Here is a 20,602-nt window from a genome sequence, read left to right on the forward strand (position 1 = left end):
ATATTGATTTTTTTTCATCTTCCGAAATCTCTTCTCAAGTAGATAAACTCCTATAGTCTTGTCTTTTTACTGAAAGTTTCTCTCACCTTATTATGTAAAATTGTCCATTTTTTAACTGTGCACTTTCCATCGATAAGAAAGGCTCCGTTCTCTTTTTTATGTAACAGTCTTATTGAGGTTCTTGACCATTTGTTTTTGTTTTTTGCTTCTTATAGATGGAAAGGCCTTGGTTCAGATGGATTTTCACAGATGTGCAAAGAGATGATACTGAAAATAATCACTCATAATATTTTTACCTTCATTTTATTAATTTATTATTATTTTTTTATAAAAATATTGGCCCCCTCTAACTTCCGCTTCAGCACGTCCTCTTCGGCAGTTAAGAACAACCATGGTAATTTTTGCAGAGATGAAGGCTCTGTTGTGCTACTCCATATCATAAAATTGAAATCACTAGTTTTTTGTTTTTTTTTCGTTTGTTTTCCTTTTGTTAAAAAAAAGCATAGGTAAAAGTTTTTTTCTTAACCTTCACTGTGAAGTAGAAAATGGAGTCCCTAATTGCTTTCCTCTACTGTATTGCTGGTCGTGAAAAACCCAATCTGCTCTTCAAGATCTTCAGCATACATAGACACCCACCTCTACACCCTCAATGGTGTTTGATTCCAGTAGGGTTAACTTTTTATAGGTTTCAGACAGTTACTTCTGTTTTGCTGTTTGTTACAAAGTATGGCTGTGGAGGAACATAGTGCTGATTTTGTGATGGTATCTGTTCATTTACTGACTCCACTGGGCAATGCTTCTTTGTTGCATAGGCCTGCCTCCGCAGGGAATGCTCAGAGTGGTCCCAGGTTTTGTAGTCAGGATTGTATGATGAGGCCAATGGATGATTATGTATTTTGGTGACTTTGGATTTCTGTCCATTTAATTTAAGTGTGCCACCAAGTGTGCCACCTAATGTACCACCACTAAGGGTGCCACCCAGTGTACCACCACTAAGGGTTCCACCCATTGATCCACTTAGAGTGCCACCCATTGAGCCACCAAGAGTGCCTCCCATCGAGCCGCCAAGAGTGCCTCCAACTGAGCCACCAAGAGTGCCACCAACAGTACCACTCATTGTGCCACCATGAGTGCCACCTTCAGGACTGTAGGATCTTTCTTGTTCCACACGGACCGGATGTAAAGGAAGGCTTCCCTTTGCTGCAAGTTCTGCAAGGTGTCTCCTTTTTGAATAGAAGTCTTCATTTCCTTTTTCCGCTGTATAGAAAACAAAAACATATGAGTAGTATTTAATGAAAATAACATGAAACAAACACCAAAAAAATACATCATTCCTTAATACAGATTTATATCTATAATATAACGCTAGGAGTGTCACTCTGTCCGAAGCCTTTATAGACTGCGCAAGCGCAACGCGATCTCCGGCACAACAACTTACCGATCCGGTATTGCCGCCGGGTCTCGCCATGATGTCAGGAGAGGGCGGGTTGTGGTGCTGGAATCAGCGCCTGTGCAGTTCGTGCTTTCCAGCACCATTTTGTTGAAGACACACTGCAGTGTGTCTTCAAGAAAATAGTGCTGGAAAGCGCAGACTGCGGAGGCACCGATTTCAACAGCACAATCCCGCCCTCTCCTGACATCACAACTTTTCTGCCCACCAACAAAATTGCGCCTGACAGCGCGGTCTGTGCAGGCACTGTTTCTGGCGCCACAGTGTCCCCTTGTCCCCATGCCCCCTCTGCTCACATCACTGATTTATTTAAATATGTAACTGACACCCACATTTTGCCCCCATTTTAAAGGATGGGAGCAGCACATTACAGAATAGGGGCGCACGATGGGAGCAGCACATGACAGAATGAGGGCGCAGGATAGGAGAAGCACATGACAGAATGGGGGCGCAGGATGGGAGGAGCACATGACAGAATGGAGGCGCAGGATGGGAGCAGCACATGACAGAATGGGGGTGCAGGATGAGAGCAGCACATTACAGAATGGGGGCACAGGATGGGAGCAGCACATTACAGAATTGGGGTGCAGAGTAGGTGCAGCACATGACAGGATGGGGACGCAGGATGGGAGCAGCACATGACAGAATTGGGGTGAAGAATAGGTGCAGAACATTACAGAATGGGGGTTCAGAAAGGGAGCAGCACATTACAGAATGGAGGTGCAGGATAAGAGCACCACATGACAGAATGGGGGAGCAGGATGGGAGCAGCTAATTTCAGAATGGGGGCACAGGATTGGAGCAGCACATGAGAGAATGAGGGCACAGGATTGGAGCAGCACATGACAGAATGGGGGTGCAGGATGGAAGTAGCACATGACAGAATGGGGGCACAGGAAGGGTGCAGCACATGACAGAATGGGGGTGCAGGATGAGAGCAGCACATGACAGGATGGGAGCACAGGATGAGAGCAGCACATGACAGGAAGTCAGCACCACATGACAGGATGGTGACGCAGGATGAGAGCAGCACATGACAGAATTGGGGTGCAGAATAGGTGCAGCACATTACAGAAAGGGGCGCAGGATGAGTGCAGCACATGACAGAATGGGGCGCAGGATGGGGGCAGCACATGACAGAATGGGGGCACAGGATGGAAGCAGCACGTGACAGGATGGGTGCACAGGATGGGAGCAGCACATGACAGAATGGGAGCAGCATATGACAGGATGGGAGTGCAGGATAGGAGCAGCACGTGACAGGATGGGGATGCAGAATAGGTGCAGCACATTACAGGATGGGGCTCAGGATGGGAGCAGCACATTACAGAATGGGGGCGCAGGATGAGAGCAGCACATTACAGAATGGGGGCACAGGATGGGAGCAGCACATTACAGAATTGGGGTGCAGAGTAGGTGCAGCACATTACAGAATGGGGGCTCAGGATGGGAGCAGCACATGACAGAATGGGGGTGCAGGATGGCAGCAGCACATGACAGGATGGGAGCGCAGGATGGGAGCAGCACGTGACAGAATGGGGGTGCAGGATGGGAGCAGCACATGACAGGATGTCAGCACCACATGACAGAATGACAAGATGGAGGTGCACAAAACAGGATGAGGGCACAGGATGCGGGCTGCGCATGACAGGAAGGGGGTGCAGGATGGGAGCAGCATATGACAGGATGGGGGCGCAAGATGGCAGCAGCAAATGACAAGATTAGGGCACTGGATGGAAGCAGCACATACCAGGATGGAGACCATATACCAATATAAATGCTCGCCACCCTGGCGTAGAATGGGTTCAATAGCTAGTTATTTATATGTACATTTGCCCTAGCACTTGTTTTTTCTTTAATGGTTGCCCATGGATGGACCCAATCTCACTGCATGTGTCTTGGATGCTGCGGTGATTGTATGGTTTCTCCTAAAATTCAGGACTTTGAGGGACATCTGTCTATGCTCTGTAGAAAAATATCTATTTAGTATTCTTCTTTACAGGCATATTGTACATGCATACATCTCTATGTATCAGTACATCTCTATATACCTGTATATTAGGCGTGGAATAAAAGTCAAGGTTTTGTTTTCTTTTAAATTTTCTAAAAACTAATGAAAATAATTACATTTCTTCATACACTTTTTTTGAAAATAAACATTACAAATCAGTAAATATCATTCAGTATTCTTGGAATTTGGAACAACACATATTATACAGTGAACAGATTACCTATATTGATCAGTAAATGGCATTAAAATTGGTGTAATTGTTTTTTTTTCCATTAAACCATTAAAATGTTTCCATAAATGCAATGCATCAGAAAAGGTGAGGAAAAAGTTAAGTATTATGTTCTTTCATTTTTTAACACCATCTCAGTCCTAAAAGTATCAAGGAAAATGGCGGCCAGCATTTGGGTGAATTAAATGGCAAATTCAGGTTCTAGAAAATTGATCTTTAAAAAAATTGAAGCTAATTCGATTAATTTTGGATAGATTCACTCATCTGTTCTGAACAGGTTTTTTACCTGGATTTATAACTAGCCTGAAGACAGATATTTATTCTTTAGATGCATGACACGTGAGATACTGATGGTGGCTATTGTGTTTTTGTGTATTTCAGATTTGTCTTTAAGAAATCCTATAATTTGTAAGAATAACTCTCTTAGGCGTCTAAATGTGGTCTATGAATAAAAATTATCCAGCTACTTGACCTTTTTCGAAAAGAAATGCTGCATTGCTGGTTAATGGCTCAGTGTTACACATGAAACTTGTCACAAAAATACAGTGGCCAGTTGTAAGTGATAATGTTCCTAATGATTTGTCCAGGGGTAGTAGATGATTGCTGCAAGTCCGTTTGAATCTGGTTGTCTAAAGTGTGGGGCAAAATGACACTAATGCAACTCTCGACTGTGACACATTGCCGATGGAAAGTTGAGAACGCTTTTCCAATTCCCGAAATTAGGAGTGACACCTCATGGTAATGAAACATATTACTTACACCCTTTCAACACCTAATTTATATCTGTCTGACTGATCTGGAGATTGTCTCAAGACTAGAAACTAAGCCTGAAAACAATGTGCTGTAGATTTCCACTATTTGTGAATTATTCTAAAAGTATTGACATGACGGGCAACATAGTACTGTAGGCAAAGTTCACATTAGCTTGCCTGTATTCGTTTTTTTTCTTTTCCATACTAAGAGTATAAAATGGAATTCATTCAGGGGATTAAGCCATTAAATAACATCATTAACACCAATAACATCTGAATGACCCAGTTCATTATATCAGCTTGAGTTGGGTTTCCATCATGGTGCCATTTTTCCAGTAAATCAATAGCTACTATGAAGTAAACTTGAATAATACCATCATAGTCAGTAGGGTCCTTTAGTAACCATTGGTGCCCATCGTGCTATATTATTTTTTTGTTTACACTATTGACAACATAGTATCATAGAATTATAGAATGTTAGTTGGAAGGGACCTCCAGGGTCATCATGTTCAACCCCAGGCTGAAAGCAGGATTCACTAAACCATCTCAGACAGATGTCTGTCCAGCCTCTGTATGAAGACTTCCATTGAAGGAGAACTCACCACCTCCAGTGGCAGCCTGTTCCACTCATTGATCACCCTCACTGTCAAAAAGTTTTTCTAATATCTAATCTGTATCTTCTCCCTTTCAGTTTTATTCCATTGCTTCTCGTGTTTCCATGTGCAAATGAGAATAATGATGATCCCTCTACGCTGTGACAGAACTACAGATATTTGTAGACAGCTATTAAGTCTCCACTTAGCCTTCTTTTTTTGCAAGTTAAACATTCCCAGATTCTTTAACCGTTTCTCATACGACATACTTTGCAGTCTGCTCACTTTTTTACATTTTAATAGTTACTAATAATAATTTTATAGTCTGTTCCATTGCAGTTGCTGGATGTCTTCCTGCCTTCTACCTGATCATTTTCTTCCGGGAGCCAGCCTATGGTTTCTGTCCGTGCCCCACGCCCTTATTAGATCGAAGGAAGCAAGTTTATCAATTCTAATTCTTAGAAAAACAGTCTTAAGCCCCCATCACACACAGCGATCTCGCATAGCGAGATCGCTGGTGAGTCACAAGTTTTGTGACGCAACAGCGATCTCACCAGCGAGATCGCTGTGTGTGACAGGTGTCAGCGACCTATATAAAGAAGATCCTGGCAGTCAACTTGAATTTCAAATAGTAAATGATTTTTCATTTCATCCCAGATAATACGTTAAACGTTTCGATCCTAAACATGGATCTTCATCAGTAACTAGAAAAATATGCAATGACACAGTATGTGTGAAATCATAACAAAAATCAGGATATGAAAAAATAGTAAATATTATACAAACCCATTTTCCATGGGTTTAGTGTATAGATCCGTGGATAAGTAGCCATCAGAGTCAATAGGGTGTCCCTTAATTTCCATCTATCACCATATATTCTACAGTATTTTCTCTTATTCATCACAGGTCTTAATCCTTTAGATATCTTTTGTCGATTTCGCTCTGGTTCTATTTCTCTCTGGAGTACGGTACAGTCATATGTTAAAGTTTGGGCACACATATTAATGTTAACCTTTTTTCTTTATAACAATTTTGTTTTTTGCAACAGCTATTTCAGTTTCATATATCTTATAACTGATGGACTCAGTTATATTTCTGGATTCAAATGAGGTTTATTGACTGTATGTTAATCCTCTCATACTTCTATTACCACACATAGATTGTGCCTGATATTCCTTTCTTCTCTGATTTATTTCACATATATTATCTTTCAGCAATGAATTTTTTTGTTTTTGTATATACTTCTGTTTGTATAATATTTACTATTTTTTCATATCCTGATTTTTGTTATGATTTCACACGTACTGTGTCATTGTATATTTTTCTAGTTACTGATGAAGATCCATGTTTAGGATCGAAACGTTTAACGTATTATCTGGGATGAAATAAAAAAATCATTTTCTATTTGAAATTCAAGTTGAGTGCCAGGTTCTTCTTTATATTGTTATGGTTTGGGAACCTTAGAAACCTGATGTTTACCTTGGTTACCAGCTCCCTGCACCAGCGCGTTGGTTTCTAACATACACAGCGGGTAACTAAGCGACGTGTGTCGCTTGTTAGCCGCGTGTCGCTGGTGCTGATCGCTGGAGAAGCTGCCTGTTTGGCAGCTCACCAATAATCATGTAGCGACACACCAGCGATACTGACAAGGTCATATCGTTGTCGGGATCGCTGGTGCGTCGCTATGTGTGACGGGGCCCTTAGACTAAACTGGCACAGATTAGTGACAATATTTGCAGGGGCGGTGCTGGTCTCTGCACGCTAGATATTCTGACACCTCTCTGCTGCTGATTTATTAGCCAACAACCAATCAGACACTATGCACAGGGCACAGAACTCAGGAAACAGGGGACAGCAGGCAGGAGACAGGTAGCAATGCACAGGGGACAGCGCACAGGAGACAGGTGGCAATGCACAGGAGACATGGGACAGCGCACAGGAGACAGGTGGCAATGCACAGGGGCCAGCACACAGGAGACAGGTGGCAATGCACAGGGTACAGCACACAGGAGACAGGTGGCAATGCACAGGGTACAGCACACAGGAGACAGGTGGCAATGCACAGGGGCCAGCACACAGGAGACAGGTGGCAATGCACAGGGGACAGCGCACAGGAGACAGGTGGCAATGCACAGGAGACATGGGACAGCGTACAGGAGACAGGTGGCAATGCACAGGAGACAGGGGACAGCACACAGGAGACAGGTGGCAATGCACAGGAGACATGGGTCAGCGTACAGGAGACAGGTGGCAATGCACAGGAGACAGGGGACAGCACACAGGAGACAGGTGGCAATGCACAGGAGACAGGGGACAGCGTACAGGAGACAGGTGACAGCACACAGGAGACAGGTGGCAATGCACAGGGGACAGGGGACAGCACACAGGAGACAGGTGGCAATGCACAGGAGACATGGGTCAGCGTACAGGAGACAGGTGGCAATGCACAGGAGACAGGGGACAGCACACAGGAGACAGGTGGCAATGCACAGGAGACATGGGACAGCACACAGGAGACAGGTGGCAATGCACAGGGGACAGCGCACAGGAGACAGGTGGCAATGCACAGGAGACAGGGTACAGAGCACAGGAGACAGGTGGCTACGCACAGGAGACAGCGCACAGGAGACAGGTGGCAATGCACAGGCGACAGGGGACAGCGCACATCAGACAGATCAGGGACCAACCCCTGAATCGGGCATCACTGATGATGTTTCACTTTAGCGAGGAGGTACAGGCCGCAGCAGTGACCACAACCTCTGGCCCGGATGATGCTTTGTTTGAGTTTCCCAGCATGCACTGGTATTCTCAAACAAAGCGTCATCAGAAAGGAAGTAGGGAAAAAAAATACAATCGCAGTTAGTGTAGTTAAGGAACAGTAGGGAATTTTCAAAGCAAGTGTGGTATCCCACAAAGTGGCCATTTCTATAGGATGCCGGACATATAGTGTGTTCTTGTAATTGCTGTGAATTTTTATGTGGACTGTGCATTTTGAATACATTGTGAGACCTGCTGACAGGCAGCACAAAAAGGGTTAATCTTCTCCTCACTGGTTTGATCAGGTGACCCAGCTCTGTGTTAATATGCAGAAGGTTCTGGAAAAACGCCTCAGGACGGTCAGCCAATGACTGCAGCTCTACAGTCACATAGAAGGGGGAGGAGCCAAGTCCTGTGATATAGTTTTAAATTGGAAGTGGCAGTTGGTGGTCGGACATCTTGAGAAGAGGAAGCCATTTTGTAGGTGAGGGAATTACCTACTTTCTCCCTACCGGCTTTGCTTAAAAAGGGGACTGACACGATACGGGGAGTTAATAGTCTTCATATGAGTAAGACTACCATTGCACCTCTAGGGAGAAGAATTACCTCAGGAAACAAACAGAGCACAGTGCTGAAGAAATATTAAGACTGAATAAAACCAGAGGTTACTAATATCTGCCTGTCTGCAGATACACAGCAATCATCAACCGTGAGTGTAATCCTGCACCTCAGTTTACTGCTGTTTGCCCCATTACCTTCAGTAAAAAGGCTTCTGTTTCAAGTTCTTACGGCTGCTTCATGATTGGGACTCAAATGCACTAATTACTACCACCATCTTTTTATTGTGGAGTTTCCCGTGTTTGTGTAATCTGAGAAGGAAAGACTTTTCTCCTGACAGAAAGCTTGGCCTCCATAAGATACATCATACCCTGGGAGGAGTACAACCCTCAGCCATACACCACATGAGAACGCCACACAAGCACATCAAATAGATAAGGCTATAGGAAGAAAATGACTTTGCCTTTGGACCACCCTTTTAAGCCCCCATTCTAATATCAGCTATGTGTCTTTTTCGGTTAGGCAGAACCTCACGTCTTATCTCAAAAAGCTTTGAACTGCCTTATCCATTATTTAGACTTGTCTATACAGCAATAGATGGAATTTACTCTGCAAAGATGTGAGAATATACAGGTATCGTAGCCGAGAGAGTGATTTCAAAAGCTATTTCTCTGAAGAACAAGGCGTAGTTTTATATAATAATAATATTTGTTTGGTTATGGAGGCCGAAGACTGGCCAGAAAAGTGTTAATTGTTCATAGACTCATCAAAAGTTAGTTTGAAGGCCATTCCTTTGTATAACGGTAACAAAATCCCAACAATATATTTTGCACAAGCTGCTGATAAGAAACAGATATACAAAAATATGAAACTGCTGTTAGAAAAAATCCAGTATGAAAAACATAACTGAAATATCTCTGGAGATTTGCTATTGGATGCAACATGCCCTCAAAACTTCATTTCTGGGACTTCTACCTGGCTTCTTCCCAGAAAATATTGGTGCTTTCATTGACCAGATTTCTGCGAAGAAACAGAGGCAGCAATGCAAGCGGAGCTCCAGTATGCTGGATGACAATTACTGGAACCTGAAGAGATATTCCGCAAAAAATATTGCAGTAAATCATCATCAAAAATGTTATCGGTAAGCTGTATTTCACATAATGTTGACTACAAAAGAATTATTTTTTAATATTTCCATAAAATTGGAAATGTGTCACAAAAAAAACCCTACCTGAAGGAAAAAAATCTGAATATATATTTTTAAATCCATTTAATTTTGTTTTTTGTGGAAAAAATAATTGTGGACCAGTGGATTGGTTGCATACTCCACAAATCTGCCAGTTATGGAGGAGTGGTAAGAAGAAAGCCACTTTTGAAAGCAAGCCATTAGAAGTGTTGCTTGCAGTTTGCAAAAAAGTCATGTAGAGGGACACAGCGACAGAAAATTAACACTTCACCTCTCCCTGAAAACACCATTCCCACCGTCAAACATGGTAGTGGCAGCATCATGCTGGGTGGATGCTTTTCTTCAGCAATGACAGGGAAGGTGATGAGTGATGATGGGAAGATGAAGTTAAATACAGGAAAATCCTGGAGGAAAACCTGTTAGAGGCTGCATAAGACTTGAGACTGAGGCGAAGGTTCACCTACTACTAGCAGGATGACAACCCTAAACATACTGCCAGAGCTACAATGGATGGTTTAGAACATAGCATATTCATGTGTGTCGATGGCCCAGTCAATGTCCAGACCTAAATTCCACTCTTGCACCAGTAACTGCAGGAAAAGGTGATACTATAAAGCACTGACTCAGGGAGGCTGACTCCAAATGCACGTTACAAATTTCAGATTTATATTTTTAAAATATTTAGAAAACTATGTATCATTTCCTTTACACTTCAATAGTACTTCTTACTTTGTGTGGGTACATCACAAAAAATCCCAATACAATAAATTTAAGTTTGCGTGTGCAATGTGAAAAAATGTTGAAACGTGAACACTTTTTTCAAGGCACTATCTATTTACAGTATATATATATCTATGTCTATACATATATATATATAGAGAGAGAGAGATATACTCCATAAAATTGGATATTGCATCGAAAATAACCTGTCACAGATGATTACGGAGGGGTTATATATATATATATATATATATATATATAGCCATTCCGTAATCTGGGACATGGCTATATTAGATGTTGTATGCATTTTTATGGCGTTTGATGATTAATATATCACCCCTATTTGTTTTCCATTAATTATTATTTTCTCATCTATCTGTAATTACAGAATATACACCCGAGCATCACAGCACTGTGGAAAGCAATAACCCATATTATTTTCATTAATGCTGATTTTATGCCTAGACAATGAAATTCTCGTCTCCTAAGGCTTCAAATTACAATATAATGCATCCCTGAGCTGCTGCATGTAACGTGTATGTGCACTTCTGAACAGTGCAGTCTGGGCACAGGAAAGTATAGAGCTCCATGTCATGTTCTGCTTTACTCCAGCACTTGTACATCTAGCAGAAGAATAATAGGCAGCTGTTTATGCGCCTTCACTGTCTCTGTCTCCCACTTCTTGTATTTTTTCTGTGCAGTAACTTACACAAAAAGCATTTGCTTGCACTGAGAGATTGCATAATCTTGCTTCTTTCCAGACATTATTTAAAAGGTTAGTCCACCCACAGGCATTAGAAAAGTATAGTATTTTATTATTGCAGTGAATGTTACCTTTATTCTGCTAGCTATGGAAAATACTCATTTTCTATCAGTCATTAGTTAATGTTTTTTTCTTCCAAAGTTATTATGCAATCCATGCAAAACTGGCGAAAAATTTTCAAAGGTGTCAGTTACAGGTAAAAGGCCTCAATGGATATATCATACAATACAAATGTGTTTGTGAAGGCCATTAAAAATAAGCATCATAAACATATTATTTATTTACCTCTACACATATCTGTCACGGTCCCCGTGCCTCCCGTGCCTCCAGACGCTCACCTTCCCGGGCCTTCCTCCTCAACGCGCGCTCACGCTGACACCAAGCTGCAGCCTCTCCTCCCTCTGCTCCGGCACCGGCGTCCTCCTCTGTCCGGTCCCCGGCCGGTGACGTCATTAAAGGCTCTGCGCCTGCGCAGTAGGTCGCTCCCGAGCCACCATCTCTGACGTCATCACCGGCGGTGCCCTGACCCGGTAGCACCGCCGGACCAATGGGGGCACAGCTACATGTATATCAGGCCGCCCTCCCATAATGGAGGCGCCTGATCGTTGTTGTTATACAGCAGCTCTAGGTTCCTATCCTGTCATGCACTGAGCCTGCTTCCCCCTGACGGTTCTGTGTTTCCTTGCAGCCTCTTCCTCTGTCTCCAGCCCTGCCTGCCTGTGTCCGTGCCCGCTACCTGACTCCAGTCCTGCCTGCCTGTGTCCGTGACTCCTGTCCTGCCTGCCTGTGTCCGTGCCCGCTACCCGATGCCAGCCCATCCTGCCTGCCTGTGTATCTGCTACCTGACTCCACTCCTGCCTGCCTGTGTCCGTATCCTCTACCAGACTCCAGTCCTGCCTGCCTGTGTCCGTATCCGCTACCCAACTCCAGCTCTGCCTGCCTGTGTCCGTACCAGCTGTCTGACTCCGATCCAGTCCTCCTGTGCTCGTACCTGCTTTCTGACTCCAGTCCCGCCTTCCTGTGTTAAGCTCTTGTACCCATTCCGAGCCGCCCCTCTTGGTTCCGGCTGCCGTGGCATTCAAACCCCTGGACATGCTCCTAACGGTCCCTGTACAGGGGTTGGGTCCACCTGGTTGCTCGTCCGGGGTCCCTCGGTGCCACGGTCCAGAGGTACCACTCCGGGATTTCACCTTATCCAGCGAGCTTACAGTACGATCAGGCCATGGATCCCGCCGGCATTTCCTCTCCCGGTCAGAAAGAGTTGCTCTTTTTGCGGGAGAATCAGGGGCGCATCATGTCAGTGATGAAGTCCATGGAGTATCGTCTGTCCGCTCTTCAGGCTGCCGACCCTGGAAATGCTGCCCAACTGGCCAGTCTCCAGCAGGAACTGGGTCAGCAGCGTGACGCCCAGTCCCATATTCTGTCGTATATGGCCTCGGTAGACAGCCGTTTGGGGGACCTCCAGTCCGCCACCGCAGCCGCCATTCCAGGTCCCGCCTCATTTCCCTCTCCTCGCCTTGCCAAACCACCCTGGTACACTGGTGACCCCAAACAGTGTAGAGGGTTCCTAAACCAGTGTAGCTTGCATTTCGAGCTTCAGCCTCACCAGTACCCCTCCGATAGAGCCAAGGTGGCCTTTATCATGTCCCACCTGGAGGGGGAGGCCTTATCCTGGCTAAATCCTCTCTGGGAGAGGGATGACCCCATGGTCTCCAACATTTTGGTTTTCTTGGACACCTTTCGTAAGGTGTTTGATGAGCCAGGACAAGTAGCTTCCCCGACGGAGTCACTTTTTAATCTTCACCAGGGCACCCTGACAGTTGGTCAATATGCCATTCGGTTCCGTACCATGTCTTCCGAATTAGGTTGGAATAATGCGGCATTGGTCGGAGCCTTTTGGCGTGGGTTGTCGAGCAGGATAAAAGATGAATTGGCGAGACGGGATACTCCCACTACCCTTGAGGACCTCATCTCCCTGGCCACTCGAATAGACCTTCGGTTCCCGGAACGCGCCCGGGAGTCAGCTAGAGACAGGAGGCCCATTAGGCCAGTCCCGACTGTTAATCGTTCCTTTAGTCCTCGACCAGCCAGTTCTGTTCACACTCCGTCCCCTGAGCCCATGCAGGTAGATCGGGTCCGGATGACGGAGAGACGTCAGAGAGAAAGACGAGAGCAGGGTCTCTGTCTTTATTGCGGAGGAGCATCTCACTTCATCCACTCTTGCCCTGAGAGACTGGGAAACTCTTCCACCTAGGTCAGGTAAGAGAGGCCTCCCTAGGTGTTAATGACTCCTCTCTAGCACTCACGTTAGCTGTTCTTTTACTTTCAGGATAGAGACGTGGGTCCGAGGTGGCCTACGTGGATTCGGACTCAGCAGGCAATGTCATCTGGCGTGAAGTGGTGGACAAGTATCGGATTCCTGTGGCTACCATGAAGAACCCCCGAGTGATTGCTTCCGTTGATGGCAGACCCCTACAGGAACCAATCACCGCGGTCATGGAGGAGGTGGTTCTGCAAATTTGTGCTCTCCACAGAGAGAGAGTGGCCTTCTACGTCCTGCCCGATCTGTCTCACGCCATTCTACTTGGCCTTCCGTAGCTACGGACTCATCAGCCGGTACTCAATTGGTCATCTGGTGAGGTTTTGCACTGGGGAGACTCATGTCAAGGTCGGTGTCTGAATCCTATTCGTCTGGCCGTTCCAGCACGCCCACCTCGGGAGCTCCTGGGACTTCCTTCAGCCTATTGGTCCTATGCAGGCGTCTTCGATAAAAAGGAAGTGGAGGTCCTTCCACCACACCGGTCCTTTGATTGTCCCATCGAGTTAATTCCTGGTTCGATGCCTCCTAGGGGTAGGATCTACCCTCTGTCTTCCGCAGAAACCACAGCCATGTCTGAGTACGTCAAGGAGAACCTTGCCAAGGGATTTATTCGGAAGTCTTCCTCCCCCGCAGGAGCCGGTTTTTTCTTCGTCAAAAAGAAGGACGGTTCGCTGCGCCCCTGCATCGACTATAGAGGGTTAAACAACATCACTGTCAAGAACCGGTACCCTCTCCCACTCATTCCGGAGTTGTTCAACCGTCTTAGAGGGGCACGGATCTTCTCCAAATTGGACCTCAGAGGGGCGTACAACCTCATCCGCATCCGTGCTGGCGATGAATGGAAGACCGCCTTCAACACCCGTGACGGTCACTATGAGTACCTGGTGATGCCTTTCGGCCTGTGCAACGCTCCAGCTGTGTTCCAGGAGTTCGTCAATGAGATCTTCTGGGACCTCCTGTACTCCTGTGTGGTAGTGTACTTGGATGACATTCTTGTCTTCTCCTCAGATCTCCCATCTCATAGAAGAACTGTCCGCCTGGTTCCTCAACGTCTTTGGGAGAATCGTTTGTATGCCAAGATGGAAAAATGCATCTTCGAGCAAACCTCACTACCATTTCTGGGCTACATCGTCTCTGACACCGGACTGCAGATGGATCCCGAGAAACTGTCTGCCATTCTCAAATGGCCCAGCCCCGTCGGCCTAAAGGCCATCCAGCGTTTCCTCGGATTCGCTAACTACTACAGGCAGTTTATTCCGCATTTTTCCTCACTCTCCAAGCCAATCTCCGTCCTTACTCGTAAAGGGACTTCTTCAAACTCCTGGACGCCACAGGCTGAGGAGGCCTTCTTGTCGCTAAAACGGGCTTTCTCCACGGCTCCGCTGTTGTCCCATCCTGAGAGCAGTAAACCCTTCGTGCTCGAGGTAGACGCCTCCTCGACCAGAGCTGGAGCTGTCTTATCCAAGAAGACCTCTACGGGTCGCCTGCGCCCTTGTGGATTGTTCTCCAAAGCCTTCTCCCCTTCCGAGTGCAATTACTCGATTGGCGACCGCGAGCTTTTGGCCATCAAGTTGGCATTGGAGGAGTGGCATCATCTTGTGGAGGGAGCTGTCCATCCGTTTCTGATTTACTCGGACCACAAGAACCTAGCCTACCTCCAGTCCGCCCAGAGACTTAATCCTCGACAGGCCAGATGGTCCTTATTCTTTGCTCGCTTTGATTTTGAGCTTCACTTTCGCCAAGGGGACAGAAACACCAAGGCCGACGCTCTTTCCAGAGTCTTTCAACCGACTGAGGTTGGGGAGGAACCATCCCACATTATTGAGCCTACCAGGATTATCACTGTGGCACCAGTGACGCTGCTTTCTCCACCTCCAGGCAAGACACTCGTCCCGGGAGATGCCAAGAGGAGAGTGCTGTTATGGGGTCATTCTTCCAAGTTGGCTGGTCATGCCGGAGTTAGGAAGACCCTTGCTCTCATATCTCGGTATTGTTCGTGGCCCTCTCTCCGCCAAGACGTGGTAGACTTTGTTGCCTCCTGTTCCTCCTGCGCTAGGAATAAGACTCCTCGTCGGTCCCCGTCTGGGTTGCTGCTTCCGTTGCTGGTGCCTACATCTCCTTGGGAGAATATTGCCATGGACTTTATCACGGATCTGCCTCGCTCTGCTGGCTGTACGGTGATTCTTGTGGTTGTGGACCGTTTTTCCAAAATGGCACATTTTATTCCATTGGGCGGCCTTCCTTCTGCACCTGGATTAGCCAAGATTTTTGTCCATCAGATTTTCAGGCTCCACGGCCTACCTCGACGGATTGTCTCTGATCATGGAGTCCAGTTCACCTCTAAGTTTTGGAGGGCGCTTTGCAAACTTCTGGATATATCTCTGGATTTTTCATCTGCCTATCATCCGCAGACCAATGGGCAAGTGGAGCGAACCAACCAAACGTTGACGGCATACCTTCGGCATTTCTCCAACGCTCATCAGAATGACTGGGTGGATCTACTTCCTTGGGCGGAGTTCGCCTATAATAATCATTCCGGCGAATCTTCGGCCAAATCGCCCTTTTTTGTGGTCTTCGGCAAACATCCCAATATACCTCTTCCTGAAACCCCGACCTCCGAGGTACCAGCAGCCAACTCCCTGTCCCAAGAGTTCTCTGAAATCTGGTCCGAAACTAACTCGGCACTCAAGAGGGCCAGCGAGCGGATGAAGAATTACGCAGACAAGAGGAGGTTGGATCCTCCACCATTTCACATTGGGGATAAGGTCTGGCTCTCGTCCAAGTAAATCCGACTAAAATTACCCTCCTACAAGTTGGGCCCCCGGTACATTGGCCCTTTTGAGATCCTGGAACGTGTCAATGAAGTCGCCTACAAGTTGAGGTTGCCTGCTTCGCTCCGCATCCCGAACACCTTCCACGTCTCTCTCCTGAAACCCGTGGTACTGAATCAGTTCCATTCCTCACCTAGTTCTGCTCCTCGGCCAGTGGGGTCTGATGACACCTTCAAGGTAAGAGATATCCTCGCCATGAGGAGAGTTAGAGGCAGGACCTTTTTCCTTATTGACTGGAAAGATTTTGGTCCTGAGGAGAGGTCCTGGGAGCCCCGGGGTAACATCAACGCTCCTCACATCCTCAGGAGATTTTTTGCCAATCGCAGCAGGGGGCGGCTTAAGGGGGAGGGTACTGTCACGGTCCCTGTGCCTCCCGTGCCTCCAGACGCTCACCTTCCCGGGCCTTCCTCTTCCACGCGCACTCACGCTGACACCACACTGCAGCCTCTCCTCCCTCTGCTCCGGCGCCGTCGTCCTCCTCTGTCCGGTCCCCGGCCGGTGACGTCATTACAGGCTCTGCGCCTGCGCAGTAGGTCACGCCCGAGCCTCCATCTCTGACGTCATCACCGGCGGTGCCCTGACCCGGTAGCACTGCCGGACCAATGGGGGCACAGCTACATGTATGTCAGGCCGTCCTCCCATAATGGAGGTGCCTGATCGTTGTTGTTATACAGCAGCTCTAGGTTCCTATCCTGTCTTGCACTGAGCCTGCTTCCCCCTGATGGTTCTGTGTTTCCTTGCAGCCTCTTCCTCTGTCTCCAGCCTTGCCTGCCTGTGTCCGTGCCCGCTACCTGACTCCAGTCCTGCCTGCCTGTGTCCGTGTCCGCTACCCGACGCCAGCCAGTCCTGCCTGCCTGTGTCCGTATCTGCTACCTGACTCCACTCCTGCCTGCCTGTGTCCGTATCCTCTACCCGACTCCAGTCCTGCCTGCCTGTGTCCGTATCCGCTACCCAACTCCAGCTCTGCCTGCCTGTGTCCGTACCAGCTGTCTGACTCCGATCCAGTCCTCCTGTGCCGTACCTGCTTTCTGACTCCAGTCCCGCCTTCCTGTGTTAAGCTCTTGTACCCATTCCGAGCCGCCCCTCTTGGTTCCGGCTGCCGTGGCATTCGAACCCCTGGACCCGCTCCTAACGGTCCCTGTATAGGGGTCGGGTCCACCTGGTTGCTCATCCGGGGTCCCTCGGTGCCACGGTCCAGAGGGTCCACTCCGGGATTTCACCTTATCCAGCGAGCTTACAATATCCATCTGAGCCAGGATTTTTACAATGCTTGGAACTCATTGAACAAAAGGGTAAAAGCTAATGTCTGTATAGTGTCATGTATGTGTATATATATATAAAATATATGCATATATAAAATATCATGCATATCACCACACACTGTTGGCTTCCTCAAAGGTATAGTGATGTGATGGTCTGATGTCTTTTAAATAGGGTTAATGATCTTCGGACTCTATTATTGTTTCCTTTGGAACAGCTGGCTGTATAAAAAATAGTTACCAGAAGTATCGGGATCATACCTGACAGCCAGCTGTTCCTAAGGAAATAACAATAGAGTCCAAAGATCATCCACCCTATTTAAAAGACTTCTGACCATCACATCACTATACCTTTGAGGAAGCCACCAGTGTGTGGTGAGATACATAGTATTTTCACCATCTCCATCCCTTTCCTCCTGTTTCATCATCCTTGGCCCAGGTTAAGTACACATAACAATCATCTTTCCCACTTCATCAGTGGTCGACTCCTACTTATTTCCGCAAGTTAATATTTTTATTATCGATTCATCATTTATCTATGATCATATGCGTTTCTGGCCACTTGTGTTTAGGTATAGCACTTACAATTTATTATATGATTTTTCTTCATGACACACCAAAGACTTAAATCATGTATTTTGATTTGTTTGTGGATATTTGTACTGTGCGTATTGCCTTAGGTTGATGCTTTCCTTATCGAGTCATCATTTATCTATGATCATATACGTTTCTGGTCACTTGTGTTTAGGTATAGCACTTGCAATTTATTATATGATTTTTCATCATGACACACCAATGACTTAAAACGTGTATTTTCTTCTCTTTTTGAGTTTTTATACTGTGTATTTTCCCTTAGGGTGACTTTTTCTGATTTATTCTACTATATTTACAGATAGTCAGAGGTTTTGGGGTATTTGATATTCGCCAATTTAAAAAAAAAATAAATCCGATTTAAAGAATGCGTCATTTTCTCATGACCGTTAATTTTTTTTACTAGGAAACTGTTGATACCTTTGAAAATAAAAGCAAACTCTTAAATACAAATGTAACGGAACACATGGCCCGATGTTTTAATATACCAGTTTATGCTTACTTGTTTGGGCTGCACCTTTTTTGGTCTGAATCCGCACATCATTTAACGTATGTTTGTAGAGACTGTGTCTGATTGTGTTAGCTAACATGATGATCTGTTTTGTGCATACACATATGCTCCAATGTTTTGTAGCCCGTTTATTCAGCATCAAGTGTTAATAGCGGAACAATTTCTTCCAAAAATACAAACTGTGATTTCTGAAGATTTGATTAACAAATGTTGGATTGGGGAGCATGTCAGCTGAATAAGATCAAATGGTTTCTAAACTCTAGTTACACCCTTTTGTATTAAATTCATTATCTTCACAAACGGAAAACAATGGCGTGTAATTTTTCATTATTTTATATTCTTAGGGTGAAAAATTCAAAATTAATAACAAAGACAGCAATTAAAGTGAAGCTGTTAGCAGGTTTTTGCTATATAATATGAGAGCTGGATGATGTTGGGGCAGAGACCCTGATTCCAGCAATGTATCACTTTTCAGTCTGCATGCTGTTTTTTGATACAATCACAGTTTTCTCTGCTGCAGATCTAGCAGTGCTCAGAATGCTGAGCTCTGTATAACCCCGCCCACACCACTGATTGGCAGCTTTCTGTTTATACTGTACATTGACAGTAAGCTGCTGATCATCGGTGGAGGCAGGGTTAGATCAAGTTGACCTGAAAGCGTGAGGCACCTAGTTCTGTAATTATAATCTACTCCTGACAAAATAATGATTTTCCTGAAGCAGCAACACACAGCCTACATATTGCTGGAAGTAGGCTCTCTGCCCCTACATCATGCTGCACTCCGATTAAATGGGAAAAAACTTGCTGACAGATTCCCTTTAAGGACAGAAAGTAAAGTATGTTAGTTGGAGTTAATGACTGGGGAACCTCTCAGCCTCTCCATGCCATTGGGTCTTAACCCCTTCACGACATGCATCATACATGTACAGCACAAGTTGTAAGCCGGTGGATGGCACGGGCTCACGGGTGAGCTCACCACACAATCAGCAGGGAATGGCTGAGTGTTACAGCCAGGACATGCCTCCGCCCATGATTGTTATCCTATTAAATGCTGCTGTCAAACTCAGACAGCAGCATTTAATACATGCAGGCATGGGGGTATGTCATTCCATGTGTCAAGTTGCTATGACAGTCGGGGGTCTCCTGAAGACCATTTTGTTTGTCATGGCGAAGCTTTCTTGAAACCCTGCCTGTGGTCAGCTTCCCAGAAAAAAAGTGATTTTTTTTTTTTTTACTATATAGAGTAATGCTGTGCATCACGGTATATAGCACAAGCGATCAGTCAATCGCGGCTCCATCGACCAAAAAATGAAAACATTATGGGTCTCGGAAAATGCACACACAACCCCCAAAAATTTATTTTCCAGAGTTCTCATTTTTTTCACCACTAAAATAATTTAAAAAATGGTCATGTTTGGTATCGCCGCAATCGTACTGATGATATTAGAGTGCTAGAGACAATAGTCAGCATATTAGTTATAGCAGATCAAAAATGATGATACAAAAATAATGATATTACTGATAATACTAGCTGGCAATATGGAAAATTATGGACCAATCGCAAATCTATAGCAACTTTGAGCAGAGCTCCAAAAGAACACGACAAAAAAATCCAAAATAATGAATAAAAATTCAAATTTTATTATTACACTATAAAAAGACAGAATACAAGTGCAGGGAATGATTAGGGACAAAATTGTGTCATATCCACAACCGCATGGGTAGAACAAAAGGTGTCGGACAAAGGTAGCCTACATAACAAATATAATATTTTATAGTAGGTGTAGTATAAAATTCATATCGATCATCTATCTATTAAGCTGCCACTTAATCAGTATTTCACGTAATTGTTCATGCCTTCAAGTGAAAAAATATATATCAGTATAATACAATAAACTATCACTTGTTCAACATCGCATAGAAGTAACATCATGTATTGAAATTAGCCCTGTGTGGTCAGATGTCAATACCAAAGTGGTAGTAACAGTAAAGTTATTTATGCTTGACAGGCAGCAACTCCAAGCTTCCATCACACGGAGATAGCATCATAAGTTAGTAAGCCCTATATAGT

General features: G+C 45.4%; 1 protein-coding gene across 1 annotated transcript in view; it reads right to left on the reverse strand.

The window, feature by feature from the left end:
• Positions 1–493: 493 nt before the first annotated feature.
• Positions 494–20,602, reverse strand: part of SHISA9 (shisa family member 9) — a 471,441-nt gene continuing 451,332 nt past the window's right edge. The window contains exon 4 of the mRNA XM_073542891.1: positions 494–1,257. Within this exon, the coding sequence (XP_073398992.1) occupies positions 689–1,257 (569 nt within the window). The 3' untranslated portion in view covers positions 494–688. The remainder of the gene's footprint in view (positions 1,258–20,602) is intronic.

Source organism: Dendrobates tinctorius, unplaced genomic scaffold (genome assembly GCF_039654945.1).
Source record: "Dendrobates tinctorius isolate UK_male_01 unplaced genomic scaffold, ASM3965494v1 ptg000129l, whole genome shotgun sequence".
In the NCBI taxonomy this organism is placed as follows: Eukaryota; Metazoa; Chordata; class Amphibia; order Anura; family Dendrobatidae; genus Dendrobates; species Dendrobates tinctorius.